At 47.8% G+C, this 17,846-nt stretch overlaps 1 protein-coding gene across 14 annotated transcripts in view; it reads right to left on the bottom strand.

Moving 5' to 3' along the window:
* Positions 1-17,846, bottom strand: part of EIF4G3 (eukaryotic translation initiation factor 4 gamma 3) — a 154,498-nt gene that overhangs the window by 37,097 nt on the left and 99,555 nt on the right. For 10 of the 14 annotated variants that reach the window (XM_086625692.1, XM_086625691.1, XM_086625704.1 and 7 more), the window contains 3 exons: positions 15,561-15,669; positions 8,870-9,727; positions 1,744-1,832 (listed from right to left, as the gene is read on the bottom strand). In XM_086625692.1, coding sequence (XP_086481818.1) covers positions 1,744-1,832; positions 8,870-9,727; positions 15,561-15,669 — 1,056 coding nt within the window. The remainder of the gene's footprint in view (positions 1-1,743; positions 1,833-8,869; positions 9,728-15,560; positions 15,670-17,846) is intronic. The other 4 variants (XM_086625694.1, XM_086625705.1, XM_086625700.1 and 1 more) reach the window with 1 other exon arrangement.

Below are 17,846 nucleotides of genomic sequence, written 5' to 3'. Positions count from 1 at the left end.
ACAGAATGGTTTGGGTTGGAAGGGACCTTCAAGATCATCCAGTTCCAACCCCCTGCCATGGGCAGGGACACCCTCCACTACACCAGGTTGCCTCATCAACACCCTCCACTACACCAGGTTACCTCAAAGCCTCATCCAACCTGGCCTTGAACACTTCCAGGGATGGGGCAGCCACAGCTTCTCTGGGCAACCTGTGCCAGTGCCTCACCACCCTCAGAGGGAAGAATTTCTCCCTCAGATCCCATCGAAATCTCCCCTCTTTCAGTTTAAAGCCATTGCCCTTGTCCTGTCACTACACACCCTTGTAAAAAGCCCCTCTCCAGCTTTCCTGTAGGCCCCTTTTAGGTACTGGAAGGCTGCAACAAGATCACCTGGAGCCTTCTCTTCTGCAGGCTCAACAGCCCCAACTCTCTCAGCCTGTCTCCAGAGCAGAGGTGCTCCAGCCCTCCCATCATCTCTGTGGCCTCCTCTGCACCTGCTCCAACAGCTCCATGTCCTTCTTGTGTTGGGGACCCCAGAGCTGAACGCAGCACTGCAGGGGGGTCTCAGGAGAGCAGAGCAGAGGGGCAGAATCCCCTCCCTCGCCCTGCTGCCCACACTGCTCTGGATGCAGCCCAGGACACGGTTGGCTTTCTGGGCTGCCAGCGCACGGTGCCGGCTCATGGTGAGCTTCTCATCACCCAACACCCCCCAAGTCCTTCTCCTCAGGGCTGCTCTCCATCCATTCTCCATTCAGCCTGTGCTTGTGTTGGTGATTGCCCCAACCCACGTGCAGGACCTTGCACTTGGCCTTGCTGAACTTCATGAGGTTTGCCCAGGCCCACCTCTCCAGCCTGTCCAGGTCCTCCACAAACAGAGAGGGGAGCACTTAGATACTGTTCATAACGTGTCAACGAGCCCATCTGCTGCTTCGGTGGAGAAGCTGCCAGCGCTTATGCGAAGGATGAAACACCGTCCACTGGACTCAAGACTGACTCGCAACAACACGTTTTTAGAGCGGAAAAATTCAACGATGTTTGAAACAGCAGATGAATAATAACTGAAAAATGTGGAGGGAAGCAGCAATGCCTCTGCGTCACATCTGGCCCACAACAGTTTTTATATAGGCACAGGGCAGTCTGAACTTCTACATTTTTCTCTCTTAACTCCCTCTGTGATCCATTCTAACCCCAATTTTACCCAGGATATTAAACAATGAGGTTTCTCCTGCAACAACCCTGCCAGAACGGCAGCAAGGGACGTTTTCATTACTCATCTAATTACCATCAAGGTGGTTTTGCCTGAAATCTTCAGCATCTTCCTTTCCCTGCTTCTCCGTCGGGTGCTCATGAGGGCCACTGCCCTTCGGCCATGACATCACAATGACATCACCGTGCAGCAGAACCTACCAGATGTCACCACGGTGGCCTCGGAGACCCAAAATGGGGCAACGCTAAGGGATTCAAACCCACTTTTATCTCATCCTTCGCTGGAAGGATAGCAGCTACACGTTCTCGAATGATGGGGGTCGTTAAATTAAGCAGGAACGAGGAAAGCTTGAAGAGCTCCAACAGGGAACAGACAAAAACCAGATCTCTAAAGGACGCTGGGGAATATCACCGTTTCCTCCTCAAAATAAAGTCTGCCCTGGATCCTTGCGAGACAACTAGGAAGCAACGTCTCTAAAATACAGTTTCAAAAGAGCAACACCATCACTAAATCCGGATAAATAAATCAGAAATTCGGACTGTGGTTCCCCCTTACCTCTGTTTCTGCCTCTATCACCTCCTCAGTGGCTTGGGTCCGGTCTTTTGGTTTCTTCCACGTCTTTGGTGCAGTTACAGCTGTCTGGGCTGCAATGGAAGCGTACATCCATTACAACTCCACATTAGACCGAGCCCATTTGGCCGCGGGCGATGCCCTTTCCCTCTCGCGCTCCGGTGTGACGTCCAGGAAAACGAACCAGTCGCAGCCTGGCAGAGGATTCTGCTTGATACAAGCACTTTGGGTTTCAGTGCGGTAACAACAAAATCGTTAGGGTGCCATTAAGACGCGGTAATTGTTTTACAAGTTGCTCATTCGAGCTCGAAATGGTCCTTGTGATAGGGAGGAGTTTATTACCAACAGCACAAGGATCACGCAGGGCAAAAGAAAACCTTCAAGAAAGTGATTTTTTTTGTTTTTGGAAGAAAGATCAAGCATTGGCCAGGAGTGAAGATTATTGTCAACATATTTTTCTCAAGGAGTATTATAAGAATTATAATATTAACCATAAACCATAACCATGAACAGGCCAAAATTTCCAATGTCTCATCCGAAAGGACAACTCCTCCGCTCCTGCAGCACTACCAGCTCTCCCCAGCTGGACTGACATTCCAGTTTAAAAGCAGGTTAACAACAACACCAGTCACTCATTTCCCCGGCCAAGAGATTCAAAGAAAACACCATATAATATTTCTAAGATCAGCAGTAATTTACTCTAATCACTTTTTTTTTTCCCTCCGCCCATGCAGAGTAAAAGAAACCACACAATATATTAAGAGGAGACAAAACCATTAAAGCCAATATGCTCCCAATTTGTCGCAAGCGCTACCGGCTTGAATTCCGATACTGGCACATATGTGCCTTGAACACGGGGCGTAAAGAGAACTGATTCCGTGACTGAGGTTTACTGCAAACAGATTTCCAGCTCCAGCCTTTGCTTTCTAGTAGATATTATGGGGAAAAAAAAAAATCCACAACCCCCACAGTGTGCACTTATGGCAATAAAATACAATTTTGAAAAGCTCTTCAACTACGGATGAATGAAAAGGGTGTTCAAAACGGCTCGGGGCGTTCCTCTGGGCACCGAGGAAACTGGATTTGTTGCATCTTCGCTGCCCCAAAAGATACGTAGGAGCCTCAGCGGCTCCTCGACGGCGTTTCCCAGTTTCGAGGGCGACTCCGGACCCGCGGGAACGCTGCGGCATCACGCTACGCTCAGCACGCCGGCCCCGACCCACAGCCCGACAGCAGCCATCGCCGCCGAGAAGAAGTTTTTATCTACAAAAGCAAAAGTTAATTAAAAAAAAAAAAAAAAAGTTTAATGCCAATATTCAAACGTCATCTGGTGGTTCACAGAACTGATGGTTCATGGAAGAGCTGGAAAACAAAATCACGTGGGTTTGCCGAGCTCCGCGTCCCGCACGCCCCATCCGTCGCAGCACCCTACGGAGAAGCTTTAAGAGCGGAGCAGAGCCCCAGCGGGAATCCCGAACTTCCTGGGGCTCAAAGGAGTGGAGAGAAGCAGCCAAGCAGGCTGGGATTGCCAAACAGCTTTGCCTTACGCAACTGGGGATCAGCTTTTCTTACTGGAACAGAAGTTCACGGCACCCTCGTAAGAATCACGGAGTTATTCTCACCGTCCCGGGGTGAAACCAGGGTTGGGTAAGGACCAAGTGTCCACGCCGGTGGTAATTTTGGTGATTTAGCAAAGCGTGGACCTAAGTGAGGCTCTGCAGTTCCCTCCACCACGAAATTTGCTAGAATTTAGGGAAAATTCGGTGCTTTTCTAAAGTCAACCCATAGTTTCAAGGCTGGACATCAAGCCCCACTGCCACAATATGATGCCTTTGCGTTCAGTGATGCCACTTCCACGCTTTTGGGGGGATTTCTTCAAGGAGCAGGTCACATCTGCACAGTAACGACCTAAATACTGCCACAGCCAAGTAATTTAACTGATTAACCCCAAAGTCTTTAATTTTCCAGAATTTCGCTGCGCTCAAGCTCAAACTACGCTATGGAAAACATCCACGGTGTAAAACGACGTTTCATTTACCAATGCACAGAAATAAACTCGAGGTCATGGATTTGGGGTTGGCAAAGGTCTGGGCTGTTTCTCCAGCTGTCACGATGTTAACATTATTGCTTCTCAATGTTATACTTTTTTCCCTCTTTTTTTGAATCCCAAGACACAGCAGCCTCCGCTTGGCCCTGCGGTTTCCCAGCGTGTAAAACTCCTTCCGAACCCCGGCCCGTGTTGCGGGGGTAGGGTGGTGAGATCTCCAGAGACGTTGCTCCAGTTTTTCCTCCTCCTTCTTACAACAGCAGACATCAGATTTTGTTCTGTTCTCACTTCTGCCCCAGGAACTGACTCAATAGGAGAATTCATACTAATATTTGCTTTGAAAATTAAAGTGAATTTGGGTGCTGACCCTCCCAAATCCAAAATTTGACCAGGACAACGGCGCTATCTGAAAATTGAGTTCCAGCTCCATGAGCCGTAGGGAAACAAAGATGTAGCGTTGTCCACTTTGGCGCTTGCCAAGGGAGGTCTCTGGATGCTCCTGGTCTTTCTCTCAATTTCCCCGTCTTCCAAGTTAAGCACCTTTGCGTGCACACGACGAGCCGGACTCCTGCTCATCTTTGCCAGCGTTGACACGTTTCCAAAGCTTGTTTCCAGCCCGCTTCAACACGTGAGGTGGTCATTTCTTTCCGATGGAGAAGGGACACCAGTCGACCCAGCGAACCGCTGCCTAACCAGCACTGGGAGCTCTTCATTTGTCACTGCTTACACTGATTTACATTAGGACTGGAAAGAGGAACAAAATCCTCATTTCCAGACTATCCTGGACATGGCTATTGGTGAAGAGAAATCTGCTCAGCAGACCCTACGCGTTACCCTCAACCCATTTCTCCAGTTACACCACGTTCTTCAGCGGAATGTCTTTCTGTCTCTCCCCCACCAGAGAAGCCAGTCTCCTCTCTGATGTGGCTGCCAACTGCTAAGCAGAAATTAATACCAGCTCTTATATTTTTATTTTTTTAGCCAACGTGCTGTTAAAACCCACCGCCTTCCAGTTTATGGGAAAGAAAAAATACATTCCAGTAGGCTACGGCAGCGGATCAAGAAAAAGGTGATACCTGATTGATGTTTCTGGCTCTCCAGCCTTGGGTGCTGGAAGTATTTCTCCAAGATATTCCTAATTCCTGCCCCGAGTTGCTTTGTTACAGCCTCCACAGCTAAGAAAGCCGGGACCCGCAGTGAGTTGGGCTGCTTTATATCGAAACACGTCTCATAAACCAGCTCTGCACGAAACAGCCCTTTGAATTCAACGTGTATGAAGCTCTTCTGGCTTCCTACGTTCCTGGGAGCTCTGCCTGGGATGAGACATCAATCTCCTCTTTTCCTCTTTGCTCCTCGTTAACAGCCACGATGGAAAGATGACATCAAAGACAGGCACTCGGAGCATGTCCTAAAAGCTTCGAGTCTCCGGGATCACCGCCTGCTTTAGAAATTCCACTCCACCAACAACACTTTTCCCTCGTTTGCTCCCCAAAAAGCGCTGGTCTCTCATCACAGATGGCCAAGCTACTAGAGAAAAACCAGAATTTAATAACAAAAGCCACTGCGTGTCGTTGATGACTTGTAACTGGAGCAATGTTTTTGGTAAGGACTTCAGGCTGAGAGCTTAGTTCTCTTGATAATATCTGGTTGGTTTTTTTTCCCTGCAATGAAGATGAGTAGGAATTCATTATTATAAAAGCAGCCCTTTGCAGACAACAGCTCTGCCCATCCTGAAAACCTCAAGATAATAATTCCTGAGGGGGCAGGAACAAGATCTGCCGCCTGTACGCTCGCAATAGGGTGAACGTGTCTTCCCTACTCCCATGTTTTGGCAAACGCTCGGAACAGAAACACGGGCAGCAGCAAGAAACTGTGATGCCCAGGTACAACATCCTGCTTGCAGGATAAAAAAACTGCAGTTCTTGGTGGTTTAATGCTCTGAAACCCATCAAATCTTCCCCGTTTCGCAGGGGATTCTAAGCAAGAGCAGTGGTGCTGATGAGCAGGTTATGGATAAACTGGTTCCTATCAGATATTGAGACTGAACCACTAAAACTGCAGGTTAATACAACTGAGGACATTAAGAGTAGATAGAATATAGTGTAAAATCAAAAGAAAACCCAAGCACGCTCCAATTTCTGCAAAATAGGAACATACAGAGGTGCTCCTGTAGACATCCTCTGACCTTGGAAATCTGGGAGAGACCTAATGCCAGGGAAAAAGAAAGAGTCGAGGCTCCCCTGGATCCCAAAAAGGGGCAGCTCTGCTCAGCTCCCGTCTCCTCCCGCAAATACTGAAATATTATTTGCTTGGGCTGTGAAAAAGGACTGCTGGATAATGCAGATGCCAAAGGGAAAGCCTCTGACGGCTGAACATCCTTGTTCCTCCCTCTATACGAAAGCTTGACGGAGCGGAAAAAATAAAGGTGGTGCTTCTCTGCCTGTTGGGTAGAAGGTGTATTCTGAGGAACAAGCAAATAACTTCATTCACCCCTGAAAAGCTGTGGCCTCCCTCGCAAAACATGGGATACACCTGCAAATCTCAACCCTGCCACGTCAGAGAGGAGGTGGATCAACGTCTCATCCAGAAACCCCCCCATTTTTTGGCAGGTCAGATTATAACTCGGAAAAGGACGCTCCGGAATAAGCGCTGCCTCCTTCACTTCCTGCAGGAATTCGATTATTCTTAGAGCTTTGGGGTCTGAGCAGTCTCCCAGTCCAATCAGATCAGGTAGGTACCACCAAAGGGAATAAAGCGGAGTGATTTGTGGCCAAGCAAGCTGCAAGAAGCACACATTTCTGCTAAAAACTCCAAGGAAATACTGTTAAAAGTCACGGAAAAGCTCAAAATTAAAAAAAAAAGCTCACGCTTACCACCACGTGTTTGAGATGTTTCCCTTCTCCCCATCTCCAGAGATCGTAAAAAAAAAGACTTTTGGCCTTCAGTCCCAGAAAAAACAACAAACCATAATAATCCAGCCCTTTCTCCTCGCTCCTGAACGCAGCCCCTGTGTTTTCCAGCAGCAGAGGGATGCGATCCCTCGTTCGGCGCAGACGGCCGCCGGAATTCGCAGCGGACGTTCCCTCGATTCAGACGTCGTTACCCAAACCTCCTTTCCTCTCTCCAAGGAAGAACTGGAAAACTATTGCTCAAAAAAAAAGGTCACCAGAAAAACACAGTATGGTTCTACCCCGTGGAAAAAAGGGTAAAGCACCAAAAAAAAAACTGGCTTGGAGAAGATTTTGCTTTCCTTGAAGTACTGAGCTTTTAATAGTAAGCGGAGTTTCGAGCGATCTTTTGCACGACTTGAGAAATATTTGTTTCTCTGTTGCCAAAGCCCATGTATTGGCTAAGATGTGCTGGCTGGCCTAATGACATCAGAGCATTAAAATTCATCTTCTGCATTAATTAAAAGCTCAAAACGCCGTAAGTATTTTTTTTTTCCCTTAATTTAAACTCCAGGACGTTCCAAAGCCAGTACCAATATCGCCAGCTGGAATCCGGCTGGGTGAAAACTTAGAGAGAGTCTCATTTCTCTGCGTTGTAAGGAAATTAATTTGGGTTCTGAAGTAGCTCAGATTGAAAGACCAGCAAGTGTCAGAGCAGCAAAATGACCCGAGTGAAATAAAAATAGAAAAGATTCACAGAAAAAAACCCCAAACAAACCCACCCTGTGGCTCACATGACGAAAGGATCTTTCTGATCTTCTCTAGATATTGGATTTTATCGAAGATCCAGCACATTGACCCAGCGCAGCGTTACACGAATATGGAACGGGGCCAATCTCAGCTTTTCCTTTAATTTCATCCATAAACGCAGAGCGTTAACTCTGGACGCTACTGATGCCATTACACATCTATTGCTTGTGAAACAACAAACTAAAAAAACCCACCCTATTTTTAAATGTTACTTTTTTTTTTTTTAAATAAAAACTCCATAAACCAAATCACAACCTATTATTTCTCTTTCGTTTCTCATCCGAACTCCACCAAATTCAAAGGATATATTTAAATTAACGACCTCAGCTCCGCAGCTCCGGAAGAGCTGCAAAACAGGGTGTAAAAGACGTGACATTTAAACGCTTTAACGCTGCGCAATAGCCACCATCATACTCCCTCCAGCAGCTAAATACAAGGAATTGATTGATGGAACTTCTTTTCCACAGTTTCATTTCCAGGAAGCACTGAAAAAAAAGCAGTTTTCTACGGAAAACGCCGCAAACAACAGGTGAGCATCTATATCCACCCACGAAACGCTGAACCAGCGATGCCACAGGGCATCAAAACCAAAGGGAGGTGGCAACACCCAGAAAAACAGCCCGGATTTCAAAAGGCAGCTACAGAAATGTCGACTTTCAGTAATTTGGAACAAGTCTTTACGCCTTCCGGACTAAAGCATCTCGTTTTCTGAAAATTTCCACAATGGCGAAACGCGAGGAGAAGGGGGAATTTGGCTTCCGTGTTCCTTTCCCGGAGGAAAACCAGGCGCAGCGCGAATGAGGGCTGGGCAGATCGAGGTGCGACGCTTGGAAGAGCTGTAACGGTCCGTTTCACTCGCTCACATCTGGTAACACCACGACCCTTTTTTACAGTTGGAAGAAAAAAACCCAACACTGGCCCATCCCACCAGTTTCCAGGAACTGCTGGTTCAGAAGGTTCACCCAGAGGGCTTCAAGGGCTGAATGTCGATCTGGTGCAGGTGCAGGGTGACAAATCCAGAGCAGCAGGTCCTCAAACCCGAGAACAAGAGCCGTGTCCTTCCAATCCCTCCGTTTGGGAGCGCTGCCCTGTCTCACCGTGACAGCAGAACGCTGGCAGCTGCCATGAACCAGCCAACCCCGGGGCAACTACCTCTTTTATGAACAATTATGAGTTGTTGTTTTTTTTTTCGTCCCTGCAAACAAAAGATTAGCATTTCGCAATCACCACGACGGTCGCGCAGCACAATCGGATTTTTTCTTTGGCAGATGCAAATGGAAACACCTGATGAAAAAAAAACCACCCAAAGACCCTTTTTCCTTCATCCTCCAGTTGACCGCACGCAACCGCGGTGCCAAACGCTTACCTGGGACAGGACTCTTGCTCGAGTTTAAACTCTGAGCTTCCGTGCTCTCCTCCAGTTGCCCATCCGCTTCTGTCTCTTCCTTCTTTTCAGTATCTTTCACCTCTTCGCTAAGAGTAGTTCTTGTGCTCTCCTCTCCTTCTAAATCTCCCTGAACAACAGGGAGGGCACTCGGAGATGGAAGAGGAGGCGGAGAAGGAGTTGTAGTGGTAACAGCAGCAGCAGCAATGGAAATCGGAGGAGAAGGAGGTGGAGGGGTGGGAGGTGGGGTGGGAGGAGGAGAGGGAGCAGCGTGAAGAGCACTGGAAGATGGCACGCTTTCCACTTCTGCTGGAGGTGCTTCTGGTGTCTCCAACTCAACAGTCAACGGCGCGACTTCCGCCTGGGCTACATCTACTACGCTCTCTGCAGCAGTTACTATTTCACTAACTCCGTTCGTTTCGTTAATTAGATTAGTACTAGCAGTCACTGGGATATCACTAGATGCTACACTAGCAGGCTCCTTGCACACCTCGGCATCAGCCTCTTCCACTGGAGAAGGGTCCGATGCGTCCGTGCAGGGCGCGGCATTGGATATAGGCATTGCCTCCTCTTTTGGGGAAGCCAGTTCACATTTCTCCTCTGAGTCAGCTGTGAATGTGGATTTACTGGGAACGGTGACAACAGCAGCAGCAGCAGCACTAGAGACGGCCGCGACGGGAGCAGCCGGGGTTGGCGATGGAGCAAGAGGAAGTTCTGGTGGGGTTTCCACTGAGGTGGTCTCAGCCGTCTGGCCAGCTTGATCTTTTTTCTCCCCAGTAGGTTCTGGTCTGAGGACTGGAGAAGGTGGTTTTAATACTGGATCTGGTTTTGGCTTCTCTTCTGGGAAAGAAAAACAAACAAACCATTGTTACAAACAGCAAGTCAACTCCATTCTCCTCTAAGCCACCTCAGATCCCTTCCCTGTATTCTGCCCGCTACTCAAGAAGCTCCGAGGAGGACACCAGAGGCACCTGAAGCTGACCTTGCATCTAAGGGGAAAGTCTGGACAGCCTGAACCTGGCAAACCTGAAAACCCAATCGCTGCTTCTATTTTTCCAAACGTGGGATTTGCAGTTGTCCTTTACAGAAAACACCTATGCGACAAAACATGGATTTTTTTTTTTTTTTGCTACTGAAAATAGATTTTTTTCTGGACAGAAATTGCAGAAGAAGTTGTATTCTGCCTCGAAGGATCCTGGAATTTTAACACCGAGACTCGGGCAAACTCACCTTCCAAAATGGAGGCAGACAGAGACACCGGTGAGAGGACCGGCACCCCGCAGGCACTCTCTGCCGCTGCCCCCGCTCTTTGTAAAACGGGAAAACTACTCCGCGGCTGACGACGGGTCGTTCTTTTACGTCTGCCACGCGGCACGCCGTTACTAACGCGTGAGATGCATCTAGTTCATTTTCCCACTTGGTATTTCTCAACTCTGCCCATGGCAGGGGGGCTGGAACTGGATGATCTTTGAGGTCCCTTCCAACCCAAACCATTCTAGGATTCTATGAACTCCATCAGACTAAAGGACACAATCCCTCTTTTTTTTTCCCCCATTCTAAATTTCAGCAAAGAGACCTTTTCCTGAAGAAAGCAAAACCAAAAAGTGATTTCACAGAATCATTGAGGTTGGAAAGGATCTCTAAGATCAAGTCCAACCGTCACTTTCAGCACAGCTGCCACCAAAGAACAGCACCGTTACCTCTTGATGTTTGCGGGCGAAGGGGATCAGCAGGGTGGCAGAAGCACGGCGGAATGTGCACATATATCAAACCAAACCCCAAACTGTTGTGTGTAGAGAAGTCCCTGGATGTATCTCCTGTGATTAGCAAGGCTTTACAACATCACCTCTGCCATGACTGTCACGCAGCTCCCAAAAATCTACTGCAACTCCCTTCAACACCTTTATTCCCAAATCTTTTGGGCAAAGCATGAGCCAAGATTTTAGGATCCTGGGTCTACAAGATCTCTTAGGATCTCTGCTGAATCCTCTCCCACCTCCGATTTGACGACAAGACGTGGACTGTAAGATCTTGCTTAGGAAAGGGTCTCCGTGCTACAGCTCTGCAAGATGGATGAGATGGGTATCACTCAAAGTCAACCATACGGACAGCACGGACTCAACAGTCTGGTTCCAAATCACTGCTACGAGGAGGTCAGCTTTATCTGTCCTTGGAGAGGAACCCCCGCACCGTTCCACCAACAAAACGCTCCGAGGCTTTCTGAGCACTGAAGCAACAGGGAACTCCTTCGGGACACTGGCACGACAGCAAAAAGTAATTCTGGAAAAGCCAGAGGCACAAACCCTGCTGTTCGGATTCGGAAATCCAAGGCCACAACCAACCCTAAGTCATCAAAATCCAGGTAGAACTAAAGAGATATAGCTTTGCTTGGTCTTTCCCAGCTCTGCTGGCTTCCCTTTTGGGGCTTATTCAACAAATAGGCTGAAGGGAAAGGGTTTTTGAAGGAGAACCCATCCGAAACAGCTTGGAGCAACCAGTCCCATCTTTAGGAACAGCCGGAGCAATGAAGAACTTTGCTTCCAGCCATTGACAAGCCCACGGCCAAAGCAGTAATTTATCAACTTAACAAGGCAGGTAGGGAGACGGCTTTGGATGAGGATGACAAACGAGGAAAAAAGATGGGAGAAAATATCCCAAGAGCTGATTTTGATTCTGAAGGCTCCGTGGAAGTAAAAGGACCTGGGAACTGGTTTAGAAAAGAAACTGCGTCACCTCCGATTTCTGGAACATCCTTCGCAGAGAAGTCACGGAGCATTCCTGACATTTACAGCTCGCTATAAACAACGGCCTGGATATTCTCTCCCGAGTCAAATCAGATTGCTCAGAAAAAAAAAAGGCATTTGAAGTGTCTAGAAAAACATTCCCAGAGAGAAAAAACACAGCACAAATACACAAACCCAGCGGTTTAAACACATTTTCCTCTAACTACACCTTATTTGGGGAATGTATTCCCCACCGACACAGGCTGCGTGTGCAAAATTCAAGGAGAAAAGTAATTTGAGGAGGGGGGAATTCAGAACGATGAGCAGATTTGGCTAACGAGAAGCCAATCTTAACCGGAACGACCATCACGGAGAACAAATCCCCAAGCCCTGGCAAAGGAACGTTCATCCCCACCATGACAGAAAAGGTCACGTGAAACAACACGCGGTCGGGAAGGGAAAACTAAAATCAGCACAATTCATCCAAACGGAATCAGATCCCTTTTCCTAAATACGCCAAGATCGTTCCTCACGTTCTATTTAGAAAGTATTTACTGGAAGCACTAAGCTCTTCAGGAGGGAAGTTTGCTCCATCAATAGATTTTTTATTTTTTTTTTAAATCTCCAGATAAATAGAAATCTTGCAAAATTCTTCTTCGTTAGAAACACTTCCACCAACTGAGCAGGACAGCCACTCGCTGTCTCCTCCTCGCAAAGACGTTAAAGCCGGAGAAGGAGCTGAGTCGCTGGGAGGTCGCGGTGGCAAAGATCACCCGGAGTGGTGGATGGGGAAGATTTTACTGGATCCAGGAATATCGTTTCTGCTTCGCAGTGTTTATCTGAAAATAATCGCTGGGCTCGCTGCCATTTTTCCATCTTTTGTCCCGGGGCAAACACTCGCGAGGCGGTTACGCTGCCGCCGGCGGCGCAGGCAGCTTTCGGAGCGCACGTTACTGAGCCAGGGTCAGCAGAGGGGCTGAAAGTTTTCCAAACTTCGGGATCGGGACATTAATCTGTTTTCCACAAACCTGATTATATGTTCTCCGTGTTCTGATCCATTGCAGGATTTGGAAAGAAGTTTAAAAACAAATAAATAATGATAATAATACTACTACTACTCCAAACATCCCATGGAACCCGCGTGAGCGCGGTAGACGCGGTCAGCTCTGATTTGGGCACGGTTGTACCCCGTTCAACCTCTGCATCTGCAGCCACGTCCGTGCACGCGTGGCCATCTGCTTGACCTGAATTCTCCATCAAAATCCTCCCCTCCTGCAGCCCTGCTGAGATGCATATGTACATCTGTCTATGTATGTACATATATACGTGCTGGGGGCACCTATAGGAATGACGGCTAACTGCTTGCCCCTAAATAACGCCACTTTCCAAGGTGTTCTAGTAGCAGTGCCAGTATCCCTCCAAATCACACGTGGATTTTGAAGCCCGAAAAGCCAGAAGTTGCTTTTGAAGCAGCAAACGTTTGTCTTTTCGAGAAAACCCGAGGACATTAAGCGCAGCGCGATCCCAAACGCAGCCTCGCTGGCGACTTCCCACGCGGAAAGAACAGGGACTGCGGAGAGTCGCGGTGAGAAATGAGAGAGGCCGGATCTGCCGGCGCAGCGCACGCGCTCCGTTCCCGATCCCGCCGCGGCGAGCGGGCCGAGCGCTCCGCAGGGATATAAATAACTGCAAAGTGCCGGCGGAAGATCCCCGGATTAGAGGGAGAGCTTCATGGCAAACTTCAGCCGCAGCGCAGGGCGCAAGGGAGAATCCGATCCACAGGGTGAACACAGCGGAGGGGTTTTAAGGGAAACAATAATGGGTTTAATAAAAACTTGCTTAAAAAAGCCGTGCAGCCCTATCTATGACTCTTTGTTTCGGAATTCAAACCAAACCTCATCAGGCACTAAGTGAAAAATGATTTTGAAACCTTGGCACGTACTTCTGGAAAGATGTGGCCCCCCCCCCCAAGTCACCAGCTCGGGTTTAAATAAATAATTTTCATGTCAAAACTCCCTTCACCTTGAACTGGCTCCGTCCTGCGGCCGCCCCCACGGCTGCTCTCCCCCACCCCCCGAGGGCACGGCCCAACGCTAACGGGGTTATTTCAGGGCTCCTTCTTTCTCTGCAACGCTCACCCAAACGGGCTCTTCAGCGGTTTTTGGCCTGGAACAAATGTTTGAATCTTTCTGGGATGGAACAGAGAGAAACACAGGAAAGCTCATCCGTGTTAAATCCCAGTTCAAGCTCCTGTTTATGTTTAAACCAGCACAGTCAGAGCTGTGTAACCAACTAAATAAAGACGACTTCTTCCAGTTTACTTCCAGTTGCCTATGAAGGGATTAAACTAAAAAGACAGAAGAAGGAAACTCGCTTGTCCTGGAAACACAAGTTTTCATATCCAGGGTGGAAATACTGTGATGCAAAGTGCTGGCTTTTACGGCTCAAAAGGGCCGATGTGTTTCGGTGCCTGCGTCAGTCGTTCGAGTCCCAGTGCCACCGCGTGCCTCGACGTGCTCAGAGCGTGTCCCCGGCGGCCAGCGGTGTGTCGGCAGAGGACGGGACACGGGCACGGACCGGGAAGAGCGGCTGTGCCGGAGCTGAGCAGCAATGAGCCCATGAGCTGCGTTCGGCCGGTGCCATCGCAGTCGATTTGACGCACGTTAAACCCACCCGCAACTTTCTCAGGTGACAGAGACGTCCAAGTCCTGCACAAAGATCGAGACACAGCCACAGTCCCGCTTCGAGCGGCAGATGGCACCGGATGATCTCCACAAGGTCCCTTTTTCAACCATTTCTAGACACTGGAGCAGTCGAGAGATGGATCTGTGGATTGGTTTGCACGGAGGGAAAACCCTGAAGCCTACGCTACGGCGTAAAAGAGCAACATCTCCAGAAAATTTTAGAATCTGATACAAATTTAGCCTCAGGGACACTTCCCTTTATTTTCCAACAGCGACTGTGCTGCTCTTTGCATCTGTGACTTCCGAAGCATCAGAGGCAGCTGCTTCTCCTCTTTTCTAGACCTGAGCGTCTCTGGGGCTCAGCTCTCCTCTAGCAAACACTCTGAAAAATCATCTCAGCAGGCTCAAAGGTTCCAGGGCAGGCTCAGGAGCAAAAGACACCACTTCCCGACTTCCACGTACGCATCGCTCCGGGCAGACACCTCGAACGCTGCAACGCGGCGAATAACCGGGAAGCGAAGGGCGGCGCCAGCTCCGTATTCCAGCCCCGAGCGCGTTCACACGCCGGCAGCTTTTCAATGGCTTTATGGTGGCTAGAAAGTTTCAGCGTGGGGAAAGACATGGCACATGCCATCCTCCCTCCTGGGACACCTTTTCTTTAAAAAAAAATCTTCCTTTAAATATACATTCTTAGATATGAGAAGGAAACGTAACGACTTGAAGACACTTCTTCCACCTGTGCCATTTTTACTAAAATCAGCAATATTAGGAGACGCTTTGCACGCTAATGTGTGGGGTTTTTTTCTAATTAAAACCTCCCATGTCCTGTAGGACAGGATACAGGAGCAGCTCCAGAGGAGCCGTAGGACACTCCGGTTACGTGCCATCACTCTGGCTAATTGTCCAAATGATACAAAACCTCTCTGGCTAAGAGCATTTTACCAACAACACACTTGATTCTGAAGGATGGCACGTGGGCAAGAGGAGGTTCACGCTTCCAGGTGCTCTGAAACAACGTTTAGGACATACAAGCTTGAATATAGTTATTTTTAAGCACTTTCACATTGGCAAATTTCAATTAATTCCCTTAGCAACACGCCGTTAAGATGTTCCACTGGAGGCAAAGAAGTCCCTCTCCTCCTATTTCTGCTGACTGCTTGGTCTCCATGCCTGAAATATTCAAACTAAAACAAGAAAGGAGGGGAAAAAAAAAACACAACAAAAAAAGACTAAAAATAATCAGGAAGGAAATACCCGTCAACAAACCTTGCTTCGGGTTGCCAGTCGCAGCGGCGGGGGCGCTGGCAGCGAGATGGGTGTTCTCCACGGTCCCGTAAACCACCGGGCTGTGCTCGGGGACCTGGCTGGAGAGCTGCTGGGATTTGAAGTACAAAACAGGGAGATAATGAGCGCGCGAACAGAAAATCTAGCAACGTGGAGCCACAGGGAAGCAAGCGGGGAGACGGGAATGGGGCGGGAGAGAAAAGAAAAGCAAAAGGCAGGGAAAAGAAAGAGGAAAAGATACACAGACCGATTGCACATGGGAAAGGGAGGGAGGAAAAGGCAGCAGGAAAAGGGGAAAAAGAGACAATTACTGTTAACAACAGCAAGAAAGAGTCAGCACAGCACAGTTATTAACACACTTTGTTTTCCGAACGCTTCTTCCGAGAGCAGCGGCAACGCTCCGCAGCGCAGTCTGCAAAACGTCGGATACACACCGAGACTCCGGGACCTCTCCGTAATTCCCATTTGTTCCCTGGACTCACCCCCTTTCTCAACTGATCACTTATTTCAAACATCGTAGATATTTCACTATATATTTATTTATTTGCCATGTCAATTTATTTATTTCCTATGTCAATATACATTTATTCACTATGTCAATGTATTTATTTATTCGCTATGTCAATATATTTATTTGCTATTTCAATATACAATTATTTATCTGCTATGTCAATATACATTTATTTATTTGCTATTTCAATATATATTTACTTGCTATTTCACTATATATTTATTTATTTCTCTATAGATTTATTTATAGAGAGATAACGTGTGTACGTATGCACGAATAGCGTATATGCGTTTCTCACACAGAGAAATTTGTTTTCCTGGTAAGAAAATAATCTGGTTTGGTTAAACCTGTGTGGTTGTATGGAAAAAAAACCCAACCCTGTTCAATGCCTTCTAGGAACAGACTCACAGATGGTACCTGCTGGGTAATACAAGAAACCCAATTATGCACCAATCTAAAGGAGAGCAGGAGGAGCTGGTTCCCAACAGACGCCGAGCGAGCCCGAGAGTTTCGATATATCGAAACGAAACTGCAAGACCAGCGAAGTGACAAGGGTGAAAAAGCCATGGCCTGTTGCACAGATCAGATATTTCAATTATGTCCCCATGTTAACGGGACAAACACCTCACTCGTGTTGGTAAAAGTTCAATAAAGACCAAAAAAACATAAAAATCCGCTGCATTTTAGCTCAGAATTTCGGGAAGACCTTGTGTAAGACTGAGGAACTACCTCGAACTCACTCCAAGTCGGAGGCAAAGCACTCGAGTACGTTGGAGCGAATGTGAATGGGTCGAGTCAACGACTCACGTTGGCTAAAAAACCCTTCAACACCCAGGAGGGGCCATGTGAAGAAGAAAATGGGGTGAAATTTCGATTTCAGAACCTAAACCGGGAAGCCCCACAGTGACTGTTCTCCTCCAGCCACATCCCCATGCCGACTCCTCGCAAGACCTCCAGGAAAAGGGATTTTTAAACAACCAAAATAAAGCTGAGTGCCCAAGATACGGGGGTCCAATTCCTACTTTTGGACACGCCTATCAAAAAATCTTATTTCAAAACTTATTTCCCTAAAAAAAGAAACTCTGTGGTAACCTGCTCCTCTTCCTGGGACTCTTTTTCTTCCTCCCATTTCCAGCTTTTCCAGCTATTGCACCCGAACAGCGCAGAATAAAGAGTGAATTTTCTTTAATATGTTACTGCTCACCATTTCAGGCACCAGAAAGGTGGAGGAGGACTGTGAAAAGCACATCTGGAAAAATAAAAATCAAAATCTACGGAAACGCGGCGAAGGGTTGAAATTTGAGTTGAGATTGCTCCTCTTCCAGGAACGAGCACCACGAGAAGACGGGCTGGCCTACGGATGAAGAACTGCAGCCCTACCTCCAGCCAAAGCCAAAGGAAGCCAAAAAAAAACCAGTTCTCCAAACGAGCAGGTTTCCAGAACGTTTTCCCCTCACCCTTGGTGGATCATTAGCTTCATTTGAAGAAAAACTGATGGATGAAAGCAGTGGGGAATAAGGAGAACATGGTAAGAATCGAAGAAACCCGTAAGCCGAGAAACTCCTCGGGTCAGTAAACATGTTTTCTTCAGAAATTTGGAAAACGTTCCTGCATTTCGTGGGGACGATACTGCAAAGCAACATAAATGGTACTGAAGTACCGACCTCACGGGCTCGTGGCTTCAACATGAAGCATTTAAAGACTTTTTCTAGGGAAAAAACCCTCGCTCGAAATTTATTTTTGATTTACGATGCTAA

The sequence above is a fragment of the Tauraco erythrolophus genome, chromosome 23 (genome assembly GCF_009769465.1).
Source record: "Tauraco erythrolophus isolate bTauEry1 chromosome 23, bTauEry1.pri, whole genome shotgun sequence".
In the NCBI taxonomy this organism is placed as follows: Eukaryota; Metazoa; Chordata; class Aves; order Musophagiformes; family Musophagidae; genus Tauraco; species Tauraco erythrolophus.
Note: the sequence above shows the minus strand (reverse complement) of the source record. Positions and strands in the feature narration are given on the sequence as shown.